At 36.7% G+C, this 27,838-nt stretch overlaps 1 protein-coding gene across 2 annotated transcripts in view; it reads left to right on the top strand.

The window, feature by feature from the left end:
- STX7 (syntaxin 7) overlaps window positions 1-26,728 on the top strand; it is a 42,427-nt gene extending 15,699 nt beyond the window's left edge. For both annotated transcript variants that reach the window (XM_081035736.1, XM_081035737.1), the window contains exons 3-10: window positions 12,462-12,531; window positions 14,572-14,665; window positions 15,350-15,487; window positions 16,299-16,351; window positions 16,903-16,999; window positions 18,144-18,216; window positions 22,534-22,616; window positions 25,379-26,728. In XM_081035736.1, the coding sequence (XP_080891862.1) occupies window positions 12,462-12,531; window positions 14,572-14,665; window positions 15,350-15,487; window positions 16,299-16,351; window positions 16,903-16,999; window positions 18,144-18,216; window positions 22,534-22,616; window positions 25,379-25,471 (701 nt within the window). In that variant the 3' untranslated portion in view covers window positions 25,472-26,728. The remainder of the gene's footprint in view (window positions 1-12,461; window positions 12,532-14,571; window positions 14,666-15,349; window positions 15,488-16,298; window positions 16,352-16,902; window positions 17,000-18,143; window positions 18,217-22,533; window positions 22,617-25,378) is intronic.
- The last annotated feature ends 1,110 nt before the right edge of the window (window positions 26,729-27,838 follow it).

Below are 27,838 nucleotides of genomic sequence, written 5' to 3' on the forward strand. Positions count from 1 at the left end.
CAGGTGGAAGAGGTTTCCACAATCCTTATCTTCATCTCTTTGATCCTTTTTTGTTGTTTTTTTTAACCAACTACTGAGCAATATTTTTCATTAAAGACTAATTGCCTTTCATACTTAGTCCAGACTTGGTTTATTTTCCTTAAAGCAGTTATTAGTTAGTTTGCCTATTAATTGATTTGGAAGAACCCAAAGATCATACAAAATAATGTCCTGTAGGTTCTGTACATCATGGTACACTTATTTTTTCCAGCGTTCCTTCTTGTTGTAGTGTCATTATCATGATCATGATTTGAAGAAGCCATTGCTGCAGTAGCATTTTACTGATACTGAGTAATATCCGTAAGTACTTCTCTGGAGTAGTTTGGTCCGAGAAAATGCCCACAGATATCAAGAGACCCTCCTGGCCTGTGGCCTGTTATTTTCCTGCTGGCGAGTGTGGCAGCCTTTAGCTAAAAGTCCCGCAGAGGCCTGCTTATTTGTGAACACGCAGAAAACTGAGGTGCTGCAGGGGAGTGGGAGGAGAGCTGGGCAAAGTGGCCCAAATACAGTCAGCGGTTTTAGTTGTCTAGCACTGCCTGTATACACACCCTGCTTTATTCTAAAACTTCTTCCTGAGTGGTTTTAGTTGTCTAGCATTGCCTGTATATACACCCTGCTTTATTCAAAAAAACCTCTTACTGAGAGATATCTTGTAACTTTTATTAGGTTACTCTGTGCCCTGTATTTGGTATTTTGTATCAATTTTGTATACATTGTTATTTGATCTTGCAGCTCTGTCAGACGAGAAAATTTAGGTGGGTAGTGGTTAAGTCACTTGCTCAAGTTCATATAGCTGTTAAGTGGGGAGGCTGGTAGTGTTTGAATGGGGGAACAATCGGATTCACACGTAACACTGCATTTGGATCATGTTTTATATTGTACTAGGATGTTACTGGGGCATTTCTATGCATTCATTCATTCCACAAGTTATTAAGTACCCATGATGTCCTAGGCACTGTCTGGATACTGTGTCCGTGAATAAAATAAACAAAATATCTGCCTCTTAACCTTTAGTGAGAGAAGACACACATAAAATAAGTTAGATAGTATGTTGGAAGGAGATATATTAAGTGTCATGAAAAGCAATGACAAAAACATCCCAGCAGGGATTTGATACTCGTATTCTGGAGAGGGGATTACATTTATAAGTGGGGTACACGGGAGCCAAGATAGGCCTTACCGATGTGATGACAAAATATTCAGAGGAAGTAACGGAATGCATCGTTTATCTGGGGATAGAATGTTCTAGATGGGAGAGCAGCTAGTACAAGGGCTCTGAGGTGGAAATGTGCTTGGCGTGTTAGAGAGTGGTGAGGAGGCCCATGGGCTTGGAGCCCTGAGTAGGAGCTGCAGACCATTGAAATGACTCAGGTTTTACTCTGGGTAGAACACAGGTTTTGAGCATTTAAATAAATGGAGTGTGGAAACATAGATAGGAGAATTTTATCGTATAGTCAGCATCATACTTTATTTTATCTATAAATAGGTATATCTCAGAAGGGTTCATTTGTGGAGTCAGCATAAATAGTAAGTTCCCCAACTTTTAAATATGTAATCTTAGGATAAAATGTCCATTAAGGAGATTTGGTTAAATGACATATGGCACATTCATGTAATGGAGGTACAGTGCTGGTCTCAGCCAAAGTTTTGGATTTGTTACGTGGTTAAGATGAATAGAGTGAGGGACTTGGGGGTATGTGCAAGAGAGTGACATGATGACTGACTGGCGCTTAAGTCGGGTCAGGAGACAAGTGGAGACGTGAGGAGGTTGTGTGGGAGAAAGTGGCAACGTGGCAGGACCAAAGGCCCTGGTGGGTCAGAGGTGTGTGGGAGTCGGGGTACCAGTGGGCATGAGCTGGGTGTACAGGAGGTGGTGACTGGTGTGTGGTGTGAATGAAACTGACATTAGGGAAGAGTTACAGTTATTGGTAATGAGAAAGCTTTTGATAGGAACTTGGAGTGCGTGGCTAAGGTAGGGTGGAGGACAAGATAATTTGGGGAGAAGCGTCCAAAGAGCTAAGGCCAGGATGGTGGAAGTAGCATAGACATGTGAGTGAAATCATGAGGAATTGAGACAAAAGTTGAAGTGACGGTGAGCCAGGAGCTAAAACCATTAGAAAGTATATGTGTCGGGTGGTGGCCTAAGCAACCAAAAATGACTACAGCTGTAATGGGCGGTGACGATGGGGGCACCTGCTTTCTGTGTGTCCCTTCCTTGTGCTTCCTGTCCTTTAGTCTTCATTCCTGACTTGGCCTTTCTCTTTCTTTCTTTCTTGAGTTCTAGTTTCTACTTCGAGGGTGCCTATTATCTGGCCAGGACATCCGTGAGATGTTTTGTGATCTCTTAAAATTGCAGTTGCCTCATTGAGCTTAAGAAAAAATGTGCGGTGCTATTTTGGGTTATAATGTTCACCTTTTCAGCTTTGTGGCAACATTGTTTCCCTGCTGCATTTTCTTTGTAGAGAGTTTGCTGTTCTTTTGTATAATTTTTTTTTTATATATTTTTTTGTGTGTGGCTGCTATATCTTTTTGTTATCCAGTAGAGTAAGTTTGATTTTCCTGGCAGGAGAGCACTGTGAAGAGGGAAGTACCCCGTTTTTCTGCTCAAGGACTCCTTCCTCTCTGTCCTGCCCTGAGGCAGGCACCATTTCTTTCCCCCTCTGCCTCTCAGAACCTAGCCTGGTGTAGGAGGGCTTCCCCTCCAGTCCTGATGTGCCCCCATCACTCCACTGGCCTCAAGATGCACAGCCCCCTCTTTCTAGGGATCTGCCTCCCTTTAGAGAAAGATGACACTTGCAGAGATCAGCAGTCTGGCGCTCGCTCCGGTGAGTGTGGTCCCAGCCTCTCCTTCCCACCTCCCCCAGCAGAGTGGCCCCTTCCTTCTCAGCCCTGCTCCTGCTCCCACGCAGGGTACCATTATCCTCTGGAAGTGGATATTTGCTGGTGACTTCTGGAGCTCTGTCTCCCCTAGCTCCCCTCTGCAAACTCCCCTATTTCCTGCCCCACGCATATGTCTTCCCACTCAGGAGAGGCTCTTTTCTGTTGCTTTTGGCCACATGTACATATTTTTTCAGATTTTTTTTTCATTGTCTTAATGGTTCTGAAAATGTAACTTTGGGTTTCCTTCACCCTTACCCCCTTGTTCTATCTGACTTGAGGAGGGAAGAAAAGGGAAGATTTAGAAACAAACTTCTACTATGTTCCTATAGGAAGCCGAAATCCATTTTCAATGTTTTAGCAACATCTGAATCTCAGCAGATCGAACTGATCAGAAATTAGGACTGAGGTAACGATTTGGGAGTCACTGCCATGTAAACTGGAGGTGAACTTCGTGACATGGCTGATACTTGGCTGCTTTGGGAGCCAGAGGAGAATTACTAGGCCGCCTGGTGGCTGACAGGAAAGAATCTCTTCAAGGAGGTGGGCCAAGAAGGGGTCAAGAAGGTTGGGGAACTGGAAAGAGTGAGGCTGCACCGTACTTCCCTCCCCTCTTTATTTTTGAGATCCTTTATTTTATTATATAAAGGATTGTTTTAAAATTGAAAACTACAAACCAGATTCCGTACGTTCTGTCATAAATAAAGAGAAACAATAAGGCAGGACTCTACATAAAACCAAGAACAGCTGTTTTCAGAAAACATGATAAAATGCTTTACAATCATAAGTCGTTCAGTTTTTAAAATAAAATTACTGAAAACTCACAGGTCTTCAGGTGGCATGTACAAGAGAGAGCCTTGAAGAGGGAACAAAATGTGGTTCTGCTATTTTGTACTGTTCTCATGTTTTTGAAAACCTAATTTTACTAAGAGCATAGATCTGTTGCATAGTCTAAAACTCACACAGGGTGGTTGGTTTTCTTTTCAAGAACCGTATGATGGAGGCACCGGTGACAGTACAACGGCATTTCCAAGAACATTATAACAAAGCATTGTTTCTTACACATGACTTAAGAGGCACAGGGGAAGCCTGGATAAGAGTTTTCTTTCCGAGGCGGGTTTTGAACCTGCTTCACCGGCCTTTGAACCGGCCTCGCCTGTGTTTGCTGCTTACACAGCTCACCTTCTCAAGGGGCCACGTCCTCCTCTGGGCCTTCTGATTCTAGAGTCTCAGCAGGTAAACTGAGCAGGTCCATGTGATAAAATGTTAGGACTGAATATCTTTGCTAAGAGAGAGCTTGCAGTGTCCCGGCCATCTTAGAAATCCAAAGTGTTATTGACGTATAGTTCTCAAATGACTTGTTTTTTTGTACTTTATTTTTAAGAAGCACACCTTCAGATCTAACCCTATATTAATCTACAATAGCTTTTAGATGCCCCGAATTTCTATTTTGTTAACCTTTGTGCCTTTATACCTTTGAAGTATCTGGGAAGAAAACCAATGAGAAATTTAAAATTAAGCATGTTCTAAATGTGAGATTGCTCCGTGGAAGCAGGGGAGGCCCACAGGTGTTTGCGTGCCAAGGAGGAGAGCACGGCAAACCAGTAGGTCGGACCCGGGTCTTCTCCACTCAGGACGCATCCTTTAGAAAAGATCCTTCATCTTCCTCCCCGCCCCTCCTCCTCTCCACAATTTGTGTCAGTTCTTTTACCCACAAAGAAAATAAGCTTTCTGTTTGGGTCACAAGACAGAGCATGAGATAGCGCCTGTTTGGAAAAAAGCCCATAATTATTTTAGTAGCTTTCTTTCAGATTCTCTAGGAGTTTCTCCACTTGGGATGTGCATTTTGGTATTATAATACACTTTTTTTGGTTTTTCTTGATATATAAAATAGACCAAATTCACTTGATTTTTTTTTTTCTTAGAAACTTTTTGTGTTGATACTTATTTTCAATGAGACACTATAGGTATTTTCTCATGCTATTATCCTATACACCTTGTACTTTGAAATGAGCCTAACCTAATGATTCTCTAATTATAGTCAACCTACCAGTTTTCATACATACCATCACTTGTAGTACTGCAAACCACTGTTTAAAACAGGGGGAGGGTTTAATAGATGAGGAAGGAGTTGAGTCTAAAACAGAGTCTGTTTCTTGTTTTTTTTTTCTAGTTCAGTTTCAATTATATCACTTGTATGTAACTACTAATTATTAGATGATTGTCACTGTCAGGTAGCTAATGTCCCTTCTAAATGTGGGATATAACTATCTCGTATCAGTTGATATTTATCATCTCTGCAGTTGCCGTAACTATGTCAGAAATTAAGCTTTAGTACCTTCCTAAAGCATGGTTCACAGTAGTTAGTTATGTTAGTAAGAATCTTCTTATTATTCATTTCTCACTTTCAAGAGAAAAACTAAACCAGTTCAAACTGTCAGTTCTCCTTTATCGAGCTCTTATTATCCAGTGCACGGTGCTTACGTACATTGTTCTCAGTGGAAATTCCTGATAACTGAGAAGGAAGTGATTTTCCTCTCCATTTTGACTGTTGCGGCATTTATAGCTTGGAGAGAGTAGGAAACCTGGCCAGGGTCATCTGCCAGGAAGCAGTGAGGTCAGGCTTCCAAAGCGGGCTGCCTGGCTCCAAGATGCTGGTCAGCATTCAACTCGACTTCTTTCTCAGTGTGATGTGGGAGGGGCGGAGTCAAACATCTCAAGGATTTTATTAACCATTATTTTTTCTATGATTGGCTCTTACAACTCTGGGTTATTTTGGGTTCTGCAACAGAGATATTTTGTGCTAAAAGAGAGGATAGCTGTGTTCTGCTCTCAGTTATATGGACAGAGTTCTTTGAAGGTGCTCTGTCTACCTGTTAGGGCTGGTGCCCGCAGCGCGCCACTCGCGCTGGTTGGACAGCGTCCTTCCCGTTCCTCAGTGAACTCTGTCAGGTTGTCACATTGCATAGCCTGTGACGACAACAGCTGCCTACAGTCTTATGACCATGTATATTTATATACTGTATATATATGTTAATATATTTTCTTTGCTATGAAGCATTTTTAAAGTAATCCACTAGATGGCAGCAAATCCACGTGGAACAGAATGGGTCTTCTGTAGCGAAGTCAAGAGCCACAAAGAGGATTGTCTGGGTTTTTAGAAAATAACACATTTTTTGGATGTGTAGGAAATAGTATTCTTTTTATGCTCTGAAAAAATGTAATATATTCTTTAAAGTCACCTTTCTAGAAGTCATTGCTTTCTAGAAGCAAGGGTGCAAATAGTTCCAAATTGTGAATAATGTAAAAACAGTTGGTTCATTGTATTCTTGTAGAGGTGCATCTTAATTTAACCCCTACCTCCAGGTATTAGGGCAATTTTTCTTCAAGAAACTGTTTATGGTTATGTAAAGAATTTTCATGTTTCATGAGGGTTTTTTTTTTCCCTTTAAAGTTGGACATATGCCAGTTAAAATTGAACATGGCTATTCCATACATTCACAATACCCCAGGCTAGATAATGAAATGAAACCTTTTAGACCTGATTTGGGGGAAACTGTGAATGATTATCACTTTTTCCATATGATCATCCTGTTTGTCATCTATCTAGAAACTTCTTTGTCGTCTGTTGTTGCTGCTCTACAGCTGGAACAAGGATGCAGTTCATAATAATTCTTTTCTCCCTGGATAACCATTCTGTGTTCCTTAGGCCTTTATTCAACACCTTGGCTGTTTGGAGTAACCCAGACCCAGTGCCAACCTGGGTCCCCGTGGCTTCTGCTCACGAGCAGTATGATCCTCACTGTTATTATTAAAGATGGAAGTATTAGCTAGTTCCTCCCAGCTAATTGCCTCAAATTAATTCATTAATTTACCTTTTTGTTATTGAATTCTTTTTTTAAAATTAAAGTTTATTGGGGTCTAATGGTTAGTAAAATTACATGGGTTTCAAGCATACAATTCTGTAATGCATCACATATATATATCAGTTGACTCAGAGTCAGTTCTCCTTCCATCCTCAAACTTATTTTCATGTCTCCCTCTCATGTTGCCAGGGCATAACCGTACTTCCCCTTAATAATTACTTCGGTCAACAACATTATACTATCCTGGTCCCAGATGGGCAAGTGCAATTCAGCTTCTACTCAGGTGGAGACATGGTTCCATACCTTACGTGGATATTATTTCTAAATCACCTCAGGGATGGAAGAAAATTGGCAAATGGGTAATCAGCTGTAAATGTGAAATTTCTATTCACTTTCATCCCTTAGTTCTCAAGTCTAAGTGTGCTTTGGACTATGGGTGAAACAGCTCCCTGGAATGGTTGTTCTTTGAGACCATAAAGATCCCGTAGGATGGCACTTCAGCTTTCCAAATTACTGGCTCCCAGGTGACGCCATCATTGAGTCTTCAGGAGACCATGAAATGTTCCAGAAGTCCAGCATGTCCTATATAATGGAGTACGAGCAGAGCAATCGATCCCGTTGTTCTTGGAAGAGCTGTTAATTTTTTTTTTCCTCTCTAAAGTGAATATCTTGCTCAGAAGCACTGATGTGTAGACTACTATGATTGTCTAATACATGCATTAGAAACCTGCTAGAATCTTGGGGTGAAGGGTGTAGAGGAAGCATAATAGAATCTACAGTGTTTCTATTACAGTGAATATAAAATTCTGCTTCCACCAAAGTGGAAGGAGTATAATCATCTCTCCACTGGCTTGCCGATACCCCCAGTAATGGTGCCATGTCACATATATTTACTTGTGATTGCTGTTGCTGCAAATTGGTATATGGCATTACCACGAATCGTGTTAGTCTGAGAAAGGGGAAGTCCATGTTGGTGAGCCTATATATATATGTGGCTTTTTATTTCTCCATTGCTAGTTTATTATCACATTGAACAAGTGCTGTAGGAGTTGAGTGAGGGGAAGGCTGGTTGACATACATAGAACAAAATGTAGAAACATATACCAACAAGATTAAACGACACTTAATGCATAGTGGGCAGCTCAGGTCACTCGGTTACCTAGTATATACACCACTATCTACTTATTATCCAGGGCTCAGTAGCCAGACCAAAACTATTCCTCAAAAGGCTAACACTGGTTTGCCAAAGAGAGCATGACTTTGCTTCATGATTCTAAGGGACTGCTATGTTTTTATCTGTTGAGACTCGTGACTAGTTTTATCCAGCATCCTGGTATTACACTGTCACTTGAGTTACCACTGGGTCAACCAGGTCACTAAAGCCAAGTACTAAAGCCAAGCACTAAAGCCAAGTACCGAGCTACTTGTACTGCTACTTGAACTTGAACTAGCTGGGTCGACTTTTCTTTGGGGGAGTTGAAGCCTGAGCTGGCAACCTTTTGGGGCATTCAGTAAAATGCTTGGAGCAGCATAGCTCTCACCCAGCACTTTCCCTATTTGTATTGAGACTGCAAAGAAAAGCAGTTTATCATTTACTTTGCAGAAGCATGTCAACAGTCCATACAGATTAATGGACCAAGATTTTTTCACCGAGGACCCTATGTTTCCGTGGAATTTATCTTCTACCTGCTGGCATACTTAACATCCTTCCAAGGCACCTAACAGTACATGTTGCTTCTTGCTTTTCAGATCCTACAAGCAGATGTAAGCAATGTGTTGGACTAGTGTAGTGTCCTACAGGAGATGATCAGTATCCTTGGAAACCAGTTTGTACTACAGAGATAGAGTGTGTATAACCGAAATAAGACTGTTAAGGCTCACTGCTGTCCTGTCCATTTGAAAGCAAACTCCTTCTCAGGTGTCCTGTTTTTTAGGCTAGAGCAAACTGTATGTATCTTATCAGCAGGTTTATACAAAGTGCCCGAGATGTGATGATCTGTTCCAGTAAACAGACCCCATATTTAAGAGCATTGCAATTGGACTCGCCCTCTGAATAAGCTTCTGCTAGCCGCCATGACTGTTTTGTCTTCTGCATCCTCCAGACAAGCCAGTTACAGGAGACGAGGAGAGGTGTCCTCGCTCCGAGCTGCCCAGGTCGTGGGTGGTGTTTCTGAGCAATGTCACAGGAATAGGAGCTGCTCTTGGTTTATTGTTTTCTTAGGAGTGCTGAGCCCCCAGAGGCTTCCAGTGATCTCTTCCTTTCCCTGAAGCCCTCGTTCAGGCAGAAAGGGTGAAAACTGGAGTTACCGAGTGTGTTTTGTTAAAAAACAAAACAAAATCAACAAACAAAAAAATCTAGGGAAATAACAACTTGCTGGATTTAGGCTCCCACTGGGCCTGTCAGAAGCAGGTCAACTTAATTCTTTTTAGCGCCTGAACAATTTTATATAGCGTTCATACACTAAAGTGATTTATCCTTTCCAGGATTAATATGCTTTTTAATCTGTTTTTGCTCTTCATTTTTTCAGTGAACATTATTAAATTTCCTGCTCTTGGTCCATTTCTGTACTGGTTTTCCTGACCTTCGCTCACTTATCTCTAGTTCCTTCATACGTTATGGATACTGCCCCTTCTTTCTTATGTATATGTCTACATTTTCTTTTTAAGGCTTTTGGTTGTAATTACTATGTTCTTGCCTGCTTATTTTTCTTGATTTTTATCAGTATGATATGTGAAAAGTTGATTATCAGTGAACTGGAATTTCTTACATGATTATTTGCTTGTTGTAAATTTTAAGAGGATATATTTTGTCCATTTGTTATAGGACATTTTTCTATTACCAATTTGTAGAAGTTGTTTTATATTAGGGATATTAACCCCTTTGCTCATCATATGCTACAGATATTTTCTCCCATGTATACACACATATATGTTCTTTATACATATTTGTAACACAGATACATATTTTTCATACATTTAAAAATTTTCTTCTTGTCAGTTTGTCATATTTTCCTCTATGGTTTTTAGTTTTGTTTCGTACTCAGATAATATTTTATACCTCACTCCAAGATCATAAATAAGATCATGTAATAAACATGTTTTTATAGTTTTATGTAACAGTTTAATGGTCTCAATTTTAATGTTTCAATTAATAATGTATTACAGGTTTATTTTGCTACATGAGTTAAGATAGGGTTCTCTAACCAGCAAATGATTAGTGAGCTTTCCTGGTGTCATTTATTTTATTTTATTTTTTTTATTTTTTTTTAATTTAAATTTATTTATTGGGGTGACAATTCTTAATGAAATTACATAATTTCAGGTGTGCAATTCTGTATTACATCAACTATAAATCCCATTGTGTGTTCACCACCCAGAGTCAGTTCTCCTTCCATCACCATATATTTGATCCCCTTTACCCTCATCTCGCTCCCCCCACACTCCTTACCCTTGGTAACCACTAAACTATTGTCTGTGTCTATGAGTTTTTGTTTATCATTTGTTTGTCTTGTTTTTGGTTTATATACCACATATCAGTGAAATCATAGGGTTCTCTGCTTTTTCTGTCTGACTTGTTTCACTTAGCATTATTCTCTCAAGATCCATCCATGTTGTCACAAATGTTCCTATATCATCTTTCCTTAACGCCGAATAGTATTCCATTGTGTATATGTACCACAACTTCTTTATCCATTCGTCTATCGAAGGACATTTTGGTTGTTTCCATGTCTTGGCCACCGTAAACAAAGCTGCAATGAACATTGGAGTACACGTGTCTCCATAGAGAAATGCTTTCAAATTTTTTGGGTAGATACCCAGGAGAGCAATTGCTGGGTCATATGGTAATTCTATTCGTAATTTCTTGAGGAACCTCCACACTGCCTTCCATAGCGGCTGCCTGGTGTCATTTATTGAGCAGTTTATTTTTTTCTCACTTAATATGATATTTTTAAAAGACAAGAAGAACCCTCTTTGGATGAGATAAATGCCTGTCATTATCCTATAGAGGCTTACACTGCAGTTTGTCTTATTAACATACTTAAAAAAATAAAAGCTTTAAACCCCTATAAGGTAGTCCAAGGAAATCTGTTGAGGTTGAGAAGGAAATATGTAACTAATTGCAGTCAGCCAGGAGTTAAAAACAGCAAATAAGAATTTTCCACCCTACGAAAGAAAAATCTGCCAAAATAAAAGGGAAAAGAAATTCCTTTGAAATTAGCTGAATAGTTAGCAGTTGCTATCTGACTCCTCTTCAGTATTTATATTTTTCATCTTTGACTTAAAAGCAGTGTTCATTACATCATCCTCAGTGAACAAAAGTTATGTTGTGTTTTGAAATAGTTATTCCCTTGATTCCATAAATAAATCATGGCTATTTAAAAGCATTTAAGCTATATAAATAAGCCACTTATTTTAAATGTAAAGAATGATGAGTTGGATTGTTCTTGGAAATGTGAAAGTACTTTGAGATGGATTTTCAACTTATTTCTACTTGACGTTTTATTTGTGTACACACATACATAAAACTATAGGACCCTTCCTTATTCTAAAGAGTCTTTTTGTTTGTTTTGCGGTGGTAATAGAATTCTGGATTGGGAGCTTAGCATGAATTTTAAACCCCTGACTTTCAATTTTGAATATTTTAAACCTACAGAAAAGTAAAAGTATAGTACAGTGAACTTTTTATATACCCTTCACCCGGGTTCACCAGTTGTTGACATTTTTCAACTTTTGTTTGATATCTCTCACTCCAGATTCAAATTCCAAACTCACATCCTCCAATTGTTCCCACAATTTTTTTTATAGCATTTTCGTTTTTCTGATTCAGAGTCAAAAATCATATATTACCTTTTGTGTGTTTTATTATTTGGGTTCTTTAACTTAGAAAGCTCTAGTGCTTTTAATTTTTTTTTTCTTTTTGTGTCATTGGTATTTTAAAAAGTCCAAGCTCGTTGTTTTGTAGATTATCCCACAATCTAGCTCGGTCTGATTTGTTTCTCACGATTAGATTGAGGTTCAGTATTTTGGCAAGGAAAATACATAGGTCGTATTGTGACTTATTGCATCCCGTCAGGATGCTCATAGTGCCAGTTTGTACCATTGGTAGTTGTAAATTTGATCCTTTATTTTAAGTAACAAATTTACCTATGATAAAGTTCATTCTTTTGTAATTAATGTCAGCAATGTGGTGACAGCTGAAGATTGTGTGGTTCTAGCATTCTTTGATCATCCTTACTTGAATCACTTATTACAGGGTAATTGAAAAACGATTTTTTTTCTAATGCTGTTATTCCTGCCTTGTTTGTTAACTATAATTCATTTACTTTGTATTCCATTGTTATTCATTGGAATATAAATTGTTACAATTATTTTTCTCACAGTCTTTATGCCAGTAAAGTCCATGTGCCCTTGTATTAAATCTTCTGATAAGAGAGGGAAGAAAATATTTTTGGATCATGAAGTGCAGTTTCATATGATGATGTCTCCACACAATTTGTTCTTGAAAATTGATTCATTGTTACTAATTAGATTCAAATAAACTATTTCTTTTCTCTCAATTGATGTTTTCTATATTTATCTTTTTCTCTTTTTTCTAACTGCCCAATTGCTTAGTTTCCAACTTAATTTCTGTTACCCTAACATTTGTAACAATTATACATTTATTTTTCATCATAATAGCTGTGGAAATACAGAGGGCTCTGAATCAACTTGGAACACCTCAAGATTCACCTGAATTGAGGCAACAGCTGTAAGTATTTAATTTAAAAAAAAAAGAAAAAGTGGGAAAATACAACTATTGTTATGTTCTTTTAATAGTGTGTAGTGTTATGTTGACTGGAGAAAACATTTGAAACTTAATAAGGTATTTCTGCTACCTCATTTGTATCAAGCTTTTGTGTAAGTTTTTCCCTTTTCAGAATAGGCAGATTGTTTTGTGGTGTGTGTGTGTGTGTGTGTGTGTGTGTGTATGTGTGTGTGTGTGTGTGTGTGTTTGTTTTTTCTTAGAGATCTGGCTTACTTTATCAAAGCAGAACTTCTTTAGTTGTTTTTCTTATGCTTTTTAACTAGGTTGTTTTTGATGGCTTTTGAAAAATGGTACTCTAAGCTTTGTGTGTGTGTGTCTGTGTCTGTGATTTACTTTCCATAGTTAACAGTTCCTACAGTAACCAAATTTTTATTTGTTTTAGATCTAATACATATCTATTACAATATGAACTATCCCCCAAAAGCTTATACCTACATATTTGAATTTCAGAAGCATTGGTCTCTGTTTAGAACAGTGAGATAACGAAGTTATATAATACATGTTTCTGTAAGTTAATAAGCTATTAGAAGAACAGCAATAATACTTCGTGGTGTTATAGGTTTTAGATTGTTTTTATACATTTTCTCACCTGAACATTATAAAATTGAACTTAAATCGAGAGACCAAAAGAACTGTTTTCATTTTGTTCATAAGGAAAATATGTCTTTTGGGGATTTGATGATTTGCCTAACATCATTCTGAACTTTAAATCTTAGTTCGCCACTGTTACAGCTACAAATTTTCAAGTAACATATATGTAATAAGTGATATGTCAAACAACATTAGCTATGGAAGGAAAAAATGTAGAGGAAGAAATTAAAAGGTAATAATAATTCATATTTTTTATGAAGCACAATTTGAAGAATTTACACTTATCTCTAATTTATATTGTATTTTTCTATAGTATATAGATGTCAGAGTGATAAAAATGTCACAAATCTAAATAATAAACCATCATTTATTAAAATAAAGTAAAATGGAATAGAAACACATAATTCTTAATAGTTACAGAATTTTGCTAAGGTTAATAATGGCGATTCTGAATATGTAGCCATCAATAAAGTCTTTTTTTTAGAATTTTAATTGTATTTTCTGAAGATTTAAAAAGGCATATTAAAAATAGGACACTCAATAAATATATAGAAATAGATTATAATTCTTCCTTCTCAGTCAAATACAGATATCTATATTTAAACATAGTCTTATATAGTATTTCATTTTTAAAGGATCCTCAGTGTGACTAGTATGTTTTTAAAATAAGATAATATACATGAGAGGTACAAGTGTTACAATCAACTTAGAAAACATCACATTAATACAAGCTTTTTAGTGTCAAGTTCTTTAGATCTCTTTTTACTTATGAGTTAGCTAGCAAGATAGATGTAGATACGATGTAATTTACTTTTATTGTGTCCTGTTCCATTTATGGGGAAGTGGTATTTTTTCTACAGCAAACTTAAATAATAGTAAATTTGTAGTATAACTTACTACTCTTCCCCACTAGTGGTTTTTGGGTTTTAAGTGTCTATAGGATATAAATACCCAGGTACAGAAATACGAGGCCAGATGTATCTTAGGACTTGAGCACTGGGCAGAGTTTAAGGCAACAAATCCTTTTTCCTCACTCAAGGACCTCCCGATTGTGGGATGCAGATAAAAGGCTCCCACACTTCCATATCTCAGACTTAGATATCTCACACTTTCATATTGGCTTAAATCGTCTTCCTTTCTAAATGGTTATTGATAATTAATTCTTAAAGCTTAGTTACCCTCGTGTGCGTAAAGAACTTTTCATGTAATATTTGCTCAATACTTATCAAAGAATAGAACCTGAAAAATTTATTTTCATACAGAAAATTTGGAGCCAGTCTACAAAAAAGTGATTTTTATAAGACTATTCATCAGGGTTGATGCAAGTGGCAGAGTTGTAGCTTCAAGAAATATATTTGTTCTTTGGCTATAATGCGTGTTTTCTCACTTTAGGCAACAGAAGCAGCAGTATACTAACCAGCTTGCCAAAGAAACAGATAAGTACATTAAAGAGTTTGGATCTCTGCCCACCACCCCCAGTGAACAGGTATCAAATTTTAAAGCACATTGTTGATGTACTGAATGTGAAAGAAATCAAATGCATTGTAGTACGTTTGCACTGTTAGGCTGGAAATGAAATTAGGGGTAGGGGTGGGGAATTCTATTTGAGGTTAGTTCACAAAACTATATTTAATTGCTCAGGTAGTATCCTGTGGTTCAGTAAAGCAAAAATTATTTCCATGCAGTTGCCCCGACCCATAATTAATTAAGTAAGTGCTCAGAAAATGCTTCCTGAGTAATTGTTTCCTGGCCTTCCACGACTGCCTCCATATAACATGCACATTCGTTCAAGATGTGACATTTCCTAGGGGCACATATTTCCTTGCTCACTTAGTGGACATTATTACTTAGGTAAGAGTATAAGGTCTTATTTTCCTAAAAAAAAAAAAAAAAGAAAAGAATGAAAAAGAACTACTTTAAAATAACCTCAAAATCATGGCCTAGATTTTAGGATGAAAACATGAGATAAGAAATTCAGCATTATGGACCTTTGGCCTCAAGGTAAATTTATACAGTTGTCAAAATGTTATTGAGAGTTAATTAGTATAATTGGAGAGAGAGTGAAAATTTTAGAATTAAATAAAGAGCAGCTAGTGGTGAAACAACTTTTGCAAATTCTGTAGAATTTCACAGCTTGATTCTAGTAGGTTTTTATCCCCCTTTCCTCTAGCGTCAAAGGAAAATACAGAAGGATCGCCTAGTGGCTGAATTCACAACATCACTGACAAACTTTCAGAAGGTCCAGAGGCAAGCTGCTGAGAAAGAGAAAGAGTTTGTTGCTCGAGTGAGAGCCAGTTCCAGAGTATCTGTAAGTATTTAAGAAGGCATTGTAAAAACGAACACGATATTCTCTAGGGATCCCTTAAAAGACCATGTTTTGGTATGTTTTTTAAGTTATAAAGATCTGTGAATAGCTGGGAAATCAGTATTTGAATATTTGTTTTGAGGTGTTTCTGCTCAGTTTTCAAGAAGGATGATAGTTTTGTAGTTATGTATTATTGTGGTTATTTTGTTCATGTTAGGGAACAGATTACATATTATATAAAAATATAGAAATATTTTGTCAGAAAAGATTAGGGGTGGAATCCTAAGTAATATTCCCGTATTTACTTGAAGTTGAAGCTGTTACTTTGTGTTCATGCCAGTGTAGCAGAGCACTTTACTCCTGGGTTGTATGAAGATGCTGGAAATCAACAGAGTGAATATATTGTACAAATGTTGAAGAATATTCAGCTGGAGAAATATAACCTGTAGAAAATGAATGAAAGTATAATTTAGCATGGAATTATGACTTAATCTAATTTCAAATTCCCTTAGGAACTATCACAAGTTATTTTCTTGTTCCTTAAGATAGAGTTTCTAAGACTATGTTACATTGTAATTAAATAAAAATTATTATTTGGCTCTTGGGAATATTTCATAAATTCCTTCCTTGTCATCTTATATTTTATTATTACTTCAAGTACGTGACCAAAAATATTAGATCAAAATTTTTTCTTTTTCTTTACACGTGTATTCACATGCATCTATAAATCGGTCTAGATTATTATAAGGGAAAATGTGAATGTTGTGTGTTTTTCTTTCCCCTTCTCAATCCATTCTATTACTAAATAATTCAGGGTGGTTTTCCTGAGGAGAGCTCAAAAGAAAGGAATCTTGTATCCTGGGAAAGGTAAGAAGTATAAAACATTATATAGATCAAAAGATACTTTTTCAAATACATTTTATACATTATGGTCCCTGGAACAGATTTAAAGCTTTTAGTATTTTGTATCATGACTACCCTAAGTTACTTATAAATAGAAAATAAATAATAAATTTGAAACTTTTTTTGAAATCAGTACTTACTGTTAAATATATAAATATATAAAAATATTCCAATATAGGAATAATACTTTATAGATAATTATTTGTCCAAATGAATATTATTGACTTATTATTTGATATAGATTATTCCTTTGTGTGAGGTTTAAATCAGCCAACAATAAAAACCTGGCTATCAGGTATAGCTTTCATTAATTTCATAATAACTCTAAAAAATAGTATTAATGAAATAAAACCTGAATAAAAATTGATTAATATTTCTGTTATATTCTTAGATTTAAATGAGAAAGTCTCTGACTTTGAAGAAAAATTATTCTACTTGGCATTTCTTAAATAGGAAGGAAGTCCCATTGTTGTAATACGATCTTTATTTTTCCCATATATTTTTCTTTTTATTAGCCAAACTCAACCTCAAGTGCAGGTGCAGGATGATGAAATTACAGAGGATGACCTTCGCCTTATTCATGAGAGAGAGTCTTCTATTAGGCAACTTGAAGTAAGCTTTACATTGTAGAGTTTGACCTCTGCTCTGTTCTTAGTGAGTTTGTGAGATGCTTAAATAATGCTGGGGAAGGGGTTGACAAAGAAAACTAAATAAATATATCAATTTGGTAGCATGTCTCTTATAAATTGGAATAATTCCTTTAAAAGAAAATATTCTCTTTGTTAAGTAATCTCAGATCACCTTAGCATAAAGAAAAATAATCTAGAGATAAATGTCTGTTCAGTGAGTCTGGATGGCTTCCAGGACACTTCATACACATTACACCTGCATGAAGAAGAATTTTTACAAAGGCTTTAAAAGTATTTAATTTATCTTTATGTTTATGACAGCAAAGTGATCTAAAGCCTTAGTTCTTATGGCATCTGCCTATTCACTAGAGGGTGGGCTACTAATAGCTAAAAATAGCTACAATTTATTGAGTGCTTCCATGTGCCAAGCACTATGTGATAAACTATTTTAATTGTCTCGTTGAGTTTTCATAAAAACTCGGTGAAGTGATTATAACTATGTCATTATCATTGCCATTTTATAGTGGGGAAACTAAGACATAGGACAAGTATGCAAATTGCCCCAACCCTCCTGAATAAAATATTTTAATTTTACTGTTTATTCGGGTAAAATAATAGTTATCACATATTGAAGAAAAGTAAATTTATAACTTCTTTATCCATCACTATTCCATTGCATATTCAAATTTATTAATGTGAGACTTTCAATCTACACCTAATGTTTTATGCTTTTAAATTGTCAAATTGATGAGTACATTTTTACTAGAAATATATCATAACAAGAATATTTTATACCCTTGTAAGGGACTGCTGCTTGTGAAAACAAAACTAATCAGATTGTATAACGTAAGCTTAGTAATCATAGCCCTCCCCTAATATACATCTTTCATTTTCATCCTGCTTTGCTTGATATTTTTAATGTTACAAACTTATTTTAGAGAACGGATTACTGTTATTCAAGGTCTACTTACTTGGGATTGCTTATAGTAAAATAGTTTTCTGATATTGTCACAATTTATGTATTAATGTTCTATGTATGAGTGGTGGTTTGTTTTTTGTTGTTTCCTCCCTTTTGTAGACTGGAGACTGAATTTCTGATTGTAATAATATGTGTCTTTTTCTCTTAGGCTGATATTATGGATATTAATGAAATATTTAAAGATTTGGGAATGATGATTCATGAGCAAGGAGATATGATAGGTAAGCCCTACGGATTAGATTTCATGAGGTGTGAGCAAGCAACCAACGTACTATCTACCTGTCGTAACTTCTCAGACAAGAGTTACTGCTCCCTCTTTGCCTTTTGGTCACTCTGGAATCAAAAGCAAAATCTACAATGGACAAAGCATCACCCTTGGTATCATCTAAAACAGATCTTGTTTTTGGCTCCTCATAATTGAAATGACCGGCTTCATTTATCTCAGAAGCCTCAAATTGAATCAGGCCTCCTGCCGCTGAGGTCACGGAAGGCACCATGTAACATCATTCTAGCTTATTTCCAGAACCTCTGGTTTTCATCGTAGCCCAACTTAATTCTCATCACAACAAGGACGTTTTGAGAAATGTGCACTATTTATAATTTTTTATGCTACCTGGCCTTTTAGATTAGGGGGAATAGGTAGCCATTTCCCTGATCATTTATTTTAAGAGCTTTTTGGTAGATTAATTTAGTAGTGTTACTTAGATACTAAGAATTCTTTTAAAAAAACAATGTCTTTAATTCAGTGACTAAGACTCCCATTAAGTTTTATTTTATTTTATTAAGTTTTAAATAATAGTATTCATTTCAGGTGTAAATGTCAGCACAGATCAGGATGCTGATTGTTTTTTATCATTTTGAAATACAAAGCTATCTGTGGGTATATCTAAAGATGCATTTAACATGTTTTCTGAGTTTGGTTCAGTTGAAATACGTAGACCTATACTTTAATATAGCTGTTATATGTGTCCATTGTTAGACTTTTCTGTTGCCCCAGTAGATCACAGGGTAAAAGTTCAAAGAGTATTTACTGGATATGCATCTAGTAAATATTTATTGAGTGCCTACTGTGTCTAGCCAGAAATCTAGGCATTGGGATTCAGCTGAAAATAAACAACAGAGAATAGACCCTTCCTTCTTAGATCTTAAAAATCTAATTGAAGGAGAGCGACAATTAAAAAGAAAAAAAAAAGAAAGAAAGAAAGAAAAGTAAGTCAATGGTGAAAAGTGCTATAGGGAAAGTAAGGCCAGGGTAGGGGGATGGGATTGCTCGCAGCAGAGGAAGTTGCTGGTTTACATAGCATAGTCAGGTAAGGCCTTACTGACAGGTGACATTTTGGTGAAGACTTCGTGGAGGTAAGGGAGCTAGTAAGAGCAAGTGTGCCAGGCAGAGGGAGCTACCAGTGCAGAGACCTTCAGGCAGAACACGCCTGACATCCTCGGTGAGTGACATGAGGAAGAGGAAGACGGAGATGATGTCAGGATGACCTTGAATCACTGCAAGGACTTTTATTAGTAGGAGTTGGGAAGCCACAGAGGTATTTGAACAGAGCAGTGGTACAGTTTGACTTAGGTTTTAATACTCATTTTGGCTGCTAGTTTGAGAACAGACTGTAAAGGGGCAATACTAAAGGCAGAGAGACAACTTAAAAGGCTATATTACAGGAATCCAGGTGAAAACTGGTATTGCCTTGGATCAGATGGAAGCAGTGAAGTGGTGAGAAGTGATGGAATTCTGGGTAGTTGGAAAATGTAGAGGCAAAAAGATTTATTGACTAGCTGGATATGGATATAACGGAACTAATTCGAGGATTACTCGAAGGTTTTGTCCTGGCCCAGAAAAGTAATGGTGTTGCCATTTTCTTAAATGTAGAAATCAGTAACTGGAGCAGGTTTGGGTATATAAATCAATCAATTTTGGGTATGTTAAGTTTGAGGCACCATTTGACACCCAACTGAAGGTTTGGTAGGCGTTGAAGGTGGAGTTCAGGGGAGCAGTCTAGGCTGGGGATATAAATCTGGGAGGCATCTGCACATAGATGGTATCTAAAGCCATGAGATTACATGCGATCAACAGGGAACATGAAGATGGAAAAGGGAAGGGGCCAGAGATTTAATCTTGGGTCCTATAAATATTTAGAGTGTGATTACCAAACTACATCAATTCATTTATGTGTTATCTATGGCAGCTTTCGTACAATAGAAGCAGAGTTGAGTATGACAGAAATTTCATGAACTGCGGAGCTTAAAATATTTACTATTTATTTGCCCCTTCACAGAAAAAGTTGTTGACCCCAGATTTAGAACCCGTACAGCTGAGGAGGAACCAACAAAATGACTAAGAAGGAATAACCAGTGATTTAGAGGAAAACCAAGTGACTGTATTGTTTCGGAGTGGGGTAGAAAAAGTGTTTTGAGAGTGATGGCCAATCAGCTGTTTCAAATGCTACTGTTAAGTAAACTGAGGATTTAGAATTTACTACTGAATTGAACAGTGTGTAGGACATAGGTGACTTCAGATGAGAACTGTGTTGGTGAAAGCATGATAAAGTAGGCTCCAGAGAGAATGGGAAGAGAACAGCCGGAGATAACAAGTATAAACAACTCTTTTAAGGAGTCAGGCTGGAAAGTGGAACAGAGCATAAAGTCATAGTTGTCAGTGGATGTAGAATAAACGAGAGGTGTTTGGCTTTTTGTTTTTAAGATGGCAGCTATAGGATTGAAGGGAATAATTCATAAGGGAAATAAATATTGTTGATAAGTGACAGAGAGGAAACGTGCTGGGTTGAGGTCTTTGAGTCAGGTGACCAGGAATGGGGTTAAGTGCACAAATGGAGAGGTTGGCTGTTGCTGGGAACATGGACAGGTCCTCCCTCACCAAAGGAGGGAAGTCAGAGCCCAGGTATGTTGTTGCATGTCATTGGTGGGTAGGCTCCAGGGAAAATGTGGAAATGTCTTCTGATTGTTCTTTTGTCTCAGTGATCTAGAATCAAGGTCACTGGCTGAGAATGACAGTGCATGAAGAGGCATGAGAAGTTTGAGAAAGGAGAAAGTATGCCCCAAAGTGTAACATAGTCTTTCAGGAGTTAGGGAAATGAGGTAGGCTTGTTTGGCAGTCGCAAATTTAAAGGGAAATAAATCAGCGTAGGTTATTTGTTTTATTTATTTATTTATTTATTTATTTAGGTAAAGTTCATTGGAGTGACAATGGTTAGTAAAGTTACCTAGGTTTCAGATATACAGTTCTGTAATACATCATCTGTATATCACATTGTATGTTCACCTCCCAGAGTCAGTTCTCCTTTCATCCGTATATTTGACCCCGTTTGCCCTCATCTGCCACTCTTGTCCCCCCTTACCCTCCTAAAGACTCCACTAAAAGGTATTAGAAACAATAAATGAATACAGTCAAGTTGCTGGCTACAGTATCAATGTATAAAAATCCATTGCATTCCTATATACTAAAAATGAAATCTCAGAAGAAGAAATTTAAAAAGACAACAACAGAAAAACAGTTCCTTGGTAATTGCAACAAAAAGAATAAAATACCCAGGAATAAACTTAACCAAGGATGTGAAAGACCTATACATTGAAAAACAGAAGGTTATTCCCTTTTGCATCTATGTTCAGCTGCATGAGACAGGTTGGGGTTTTGTCGTGAAGTATGACCAAAGTATACGGATGAGGGAACTGAGAATGAATGCAACAAAGTCATGATAAATGACTGCCCATGGGGTCCAAGCTAGGGAAGGAGGGAAGCAAGGACAGGAAGTATGTGAGGGACAGTGGAAAAGTACTGGGATCTATGAAGTGGGGTATTAGAAGGAGTGAACTGTAAAGATAGCAGGTGGTGGTCAGAGCGTGAGATTTGAAATGAAGATTATGAAGAAGCTGCAGTTATTTGTAATAACAAGGTTTGGGATATGATCAGGGAAGTGAGCGTCTGAGAAAAGGTAACAATAATAAGCAAAGTCTTTGAAAAATGTATGCTCAAGGAACTGAGTGGCCTGGGTATTAGAAGGTAGGCAATTGGATATTGAAATGGCCAATATGTATAATAGGAAAAGGATTGAAGAGAACATCAGTGAGTCAGGGGCCGAAAACATTCAATGAAAGACAAGAGAAGGCCATGAGATCTATAGGTGTCTGTAACAAGAAGGGCTGGATACGTTTGATAGCGTGAGCTTTAAAAATGAGAGTTGAAGCTGTGTCTCTCATGCTGCACAGCACACCTGGTCCAGGCCATAGGAGGGTGAGATGGAGAACTGTCAGCACTTGAGAAGACTGGATGGGCAGAGGGATGGCTAGGTTTCGGCTCAGAAGTAGGTTAAGGATGGCCACGAAACACATGATGGTTTTCAGTTCTCTATTTTTACCCTAAATACAAGTTCAGATGTTAATATTAACCTTTGAATAGCGAACATGTTTAATCTTACCTTGAATAACATCGAGTAATTTATGCAGCTCTATTACTGTAACACCTACACATGTTTAACAGTTGTGTGTGTGTGTGTGCGTGTGTGTCTTTTCTTTTAAAGATAGCATAGAAGCCAACGTGGAAACTACAGAGGTGCATGTTCAGCAAGCAAACCAGCAACTGTCAAGAGCAGCAGAATATCAGGTAATATTAAATGGAACCAATGTTTTGCACATCTCAGCCCGTTTACTGTATCTGTATGAAATCAGTGGGTGGAGATGTTCAGGTCCCGTGGAGGACAGGTCAGAAATCTGCCAGTCGGTTTAGAACTGAATTTGCGCGATTATTCTCAGGATTGAACCAGAATTGTGGTCCACAGGGGTAGGAAGTTTAGTGTTTAATCCTGAGGGGAGCCATAGAGAACTCCAGGCCCTTCTGGCAGCCTCTGATGTCACTGACATTCCGACCCAGAAACTTCTTTGATAGCCTTTTCCCTCCTTTCTCACTCTTTCCTTCTGCCTTTTCTCTTCCCCAAACCCCCTCTCTTTCCTCTTCCCTCCATCCCCACACCCGCCTTTTTTTTTTTTTTTTTTTTTTTTTTTTTTGTCAATGACACTGTAGATTTAAAGAGCTAAAGATGTTTGTCTTAGAGAAATCTCTTCAGTTCCTTTGGAAATTATATTAGCTTGGCATGGTCTTGACCATTGGGTATGTATTCCGTCAGCATTCAGCAGACGGAATTTACCAGGAGTGAATTGATTTCCTAACTGAATCAGGTTAATATAAGGGGTGCATATGTTTGTGTCAAATATAAAGTTTGTGTAAAGTACTGTGTAAATATTGGGTCCATGAACTATTAATATATTGTTTAATATTTGGACCTGTGTTATTCAACAAGGGTGAGACCAGGCTCCTAGGAAACCCCTAAATAGCACCTTAGCTTTTGCCTGCCATGTTAAAACTCTATTTTTTGTTGTTGTTCATAATTATCTTTTCAGACCTTGTTACCCTCTTATAAAATATCTAAGATTTGTACCATCTTAGATATTTTCGGTTGCTTTTAACTTTTCTCATTAATCTTAGAAGTTCGCTTTAGTTTCAATGCCTTTATTTTTTCACTGAACAAATCACTGCATATTTAGTGATATGTAGAGAACAGTGAAGCTATATGGAGACTGCTGAGTGACAACCCATTGTCTTCACTGGCAGAGTAACTCATGTTGACCATCTTTGTGCATGCGATTTAGATATGCAGCTCTGCAGAATTAATGTCACTGTGTCGTACACTGTAGGTATTATGCATAAATAGTTGAACACACACACCTGGTAATCTGTACATGCCAACAGTTATAACTACTCAAATGTAGTGTTTAACAGGATTCATCAGTGACTGCACTTACATACTGTTATTTTTTACTTTTGGATTTTGGGGAGATGTAGATAAATAAAAGTTTTACTTTTCTTCTTCCTTGCGGAGGGGAAAGCCTGCAGCCACCCTGAGGAAAAGAAACACGTTTTCCCAAGCTGTGCTTATCCTTAATTCCATAGGCCCTGAAGGGATGAGGAAAGAGCCATGTGCTACAAATGCTGGGAAGAGAGCAGTTTTCTAACTGTCGTACTTGGAAGCCTTGATAATAGTCATTCCTTTGCAAAATATGGTGCTTCTAAATATTGGGTGGACTAGGAGCTTAAAAGAAGGTGGTAAGTGCTCTTGCTACTGCAGAGCCCAAGGACCTCATTACCCCACACTGGGGAGGGTGCCCTCGGTAACAGGTGTACTGGAGTAGAATGCCTGTAACTGTTCACAGAGGCCCATTACATGTAGTGTATCAGTAGTAACCAGGTGGAGTCTGGGCAGATATGTAGGCATGATGATACTGAAACTTGAGAGAAATTGTGTTTAATATATGAGGAGTATTCAGTTAAAAAATTAGGTCAATATGTGGAATACTGAAAGTATTCATGGTTTGCAGGGTAATTTCAGAGTCAGAAATACATCTTTTTGTATATTTTACGGTACTTCTGGTTGACACTAAGTAAATTTACAAATTTTTCTACTCTGTAAGAAAAAAGGTTCCTGCATGTTGCTGTGAGATACACAAGCCATTAAAGAAATATAGAAATCTACAACTGGGCCAGGAATGAAGAATGGAACAAAACTCTTAACCTTTATATTTTAAATGACATATTACAATTTTTTTTGCCTCTGTGTTTTTTATTTGTATGTTGAGATTTTGAATGCAGTTTCTGTCAATACTAAACAATGAGGATGATTTTGGAAATGAATAAATTTACCTTAGGAAAAATTGCCAAACATTTACACTTGGTGATATTTTCGGAGAACACATTTTGAAGACAACAACTTTTTTAAAAATTTAGTTTTCAATTACAGTTACATTCAATATCATATTAGTTTCAGGTGTACAACATAGTGATTAGACATTTATATACTTTATGAAGCAGTCACCCCAATAAGTCTAGTACCCATCTGACACCATACATAGTTATTGCAATATTATTGACTATGTTCCTTATGCTTTATTTTATATCCCCGTGACTATTTTTATAACTGGCAATTTGAAGAACTTTTTGATACAAGTTTAAAAATGTATAAACTTTTAAGCTGCTCTTCATTTTCATACAGAGGTAAACTTCAGTCTCTTGCTTAGATCAGTAACTTACATATTTTCTGTATCTTCTTTTTTAAGCCCACTACATCCCAGAAAAATTACCAACAAAAGTTGAATAATTACCCTTTGAATTGTACCATTAACTCAAGAATATTTTTTGAAAGAATAGTGCCATATATATTGAAGAGATTTTTGAGAAGGAAAAAATTACAGCCAAAAATTGGAGGGCAATAAATGACTATTGATTTTACCTTAGAAATGAACAAAATGATTTTCAGTTGCTATGGAGATGCTTCACTACATCTGTAAACATCTTTTTTGTTTTTGCATCTGCAGCGCAAATCCAGAAAAACCCTGTGCATCATCATTTCTATCCTTGTCGTCGGAATTACAATTATTGGTTTAATTATATGGGGAGTGAAAGGCTAAAATTACAAAGGAGCACACTGTTGCACTACATTATCTAAGTTATGTAGGAAGATTCTTGTAATCATTTTTCTTTATTATTATTATTATTATTTTAAAGCTATTGCATAAAGGATGGTTCCCATACTTTGTTATTTTTACTGGGGGGAAGTTTTCCTTCGATTAAATCTGATGTTTTCTAATACTGAAAGCTTTTCTAAATATCACTGCTGTCATAAATTCCATGCTTTTTGGTGTAATAACTGTTAGGTTTTTGTCCACATTGTATATGTTTTTCATTTATAATTTATTTATGTTGTTGACTTAGTTTTTGGAATTAGTAAATTTAAAGGTGTGTTCTGTGGGAATCTGTCTCTGTCACATGTAACATGCACCTAGATTTGTGTAACTTCAATTACAATTCTAAAGTTTAATTTTGATTTGGGCCAGTGAAAGAACTATTCTCAATAACTTAAAAAAATTAACATATTTGCTTGTGTTGGCTTTGTTTTTCTGATTCAGAGCAGTATGTATTATCTATTTAACTTTTATTCTTGGTTTTCTCTTATGACCCTTGATTACTCTGAATGAAATCAGTGAATAACTTCCTACTGTATTTCATATACCTGATGTGTATATAGTAAGGATTTGCTGTAGATTGCCTAGTAAAATACTAAGAGTAGATTGTTTTTACATAGGCTCTGTTTAAGTCTGACAGTTACTGGGGAATGTGTATTCACTATAAATATTTAATGTGATTTGGAGGAAAAGTATGACAAATCAGTACCTATTGTGTTCGAATTCTAAAGATCCTAACCTGTTATTTCACTGTGTATTTCCACAGCTATATAATGGAAAATTAATTACTTTTTCTTATATCCTATAGAATAATGTCTACATTTGTATCCTTGGATCAAAATTATTTGGGGGAAGTAACTTTTCCACAACTACTGTTTTTTAGCACCCAGCACTTAAAATTTGGTGTTTACCTTGCATATCATTTTGTACTATCCTTCGTTAGAAAAGGAATTGGATGTTTGCCGATTAACTCACTTGCCTTTTAAAATCAATGTTGTTTTAATGCACTAATCTGAATACTGTACAGAGGATTGTCTTAGTTTATAATTTGTATTTTATAGTGTTCTTATATAGCAAGCAGTTTGATAGTGAGGGCAGTGTTTTACATGGCAAGCTATGAAACTTCAAATGGGAACAAATGAAATAGTAAGTAACTAAGTAAATTGTATATTTGCAACCAAAATAAAGATGATTTTGAAAGTGTCTGTATAGCTTTGTTTTATGAGGACTCTGCTTCCATGGGACCGACACTTGACACTTAATTCACACTTTTGCCACCATGCTACCTGAAATCCCAACGGAGGAGATGTAAGCACAGGGCAGCCATGCTCCATCTTTCTGGAGTATTGGTTTACTCAAAGCTTTTATTTTGGCAATCTTAAGAGGTTTTGCCACTAATAGGTAAAAGCTGTTTTGTATGTCAATAGAACTCACTTTTTTCCACAAAAGTGAGTGTACAAAAGTTTTTTATGAGTGATTAGAAACTGAGACTTTGTGTTTACCAGAATCGGGTTGCTTTAGTGAACAGGATGGGTGATGCAGGGAGGAGAATTCATACAATTACCGTCTGTGCTGAAGTCAGTGCAAGCCCATACTGCCTTCTCGGACATGTTTTTTATTTGTAAGTGCAGAGAAGCATGTTGTTTCATGTGATATACCACTGTCTCATGGCTATAAAAGTCCACAAATCACTTCAATTTTCCCCCACTGTTGTACTTGATAAAATGTTATTATCATATAGGTAAATGCATTTACTTGTATTTATGGTAAGTTCCCAATAACAACAAGCACACTTAATTTTGGGGGGCAGGATTTTATTTTTAGTACCATTATTTAAAACTGGGACACATCAATGGCTAAAAACAGGAACTTGAGTGGCTTGCATTCTTTTAAGAATCATTAATTTTGAGGGGGAAATTTACACAAATATTTAGAATACAAAGAGTAATCTTGATTAGAAAAAATAAAATGTAAAACAGTACAATAGCCAAATTTTAAAAATTCTTAAAGCTGTCCTTTAGGTTAGTTTTAGAATCACTTTGAAGGTGGAGAAGCTTACACTGTGGAAAATAAAATTAGAATTGTCAACATATCTGAATCTGTGTGAGGCAAACAGTCTCAAACTGAAGAAGACACATATTGTTTATTTTACTGTGTCCCATACACATGCTTGAATGATGTTGATTGAGCTTCAACAGCTTCTTTGCTTAAATTGAATGACAGTGTGGCATGAAGTATTTGACCATTGTATTGGTCATTAAATATGAAAAGGTTTTGGTTTTGCACAGTGATTGATGGTAAAAGAATAACCAG

The sequence above is a fragment of the Rhinolophus hipposideros genome, assembly GCF_964194185.1.
Source record: "Rhinolophus hipposideros genome assembly, chromosome: 3".
Classification (NCBI taxonomy): Eukaryota; Metazoa; Chordata; class Mammalia; order Chiroptera; family Rhinolophidae; genus Rhinolophus; species Rhinolophus hipposideros.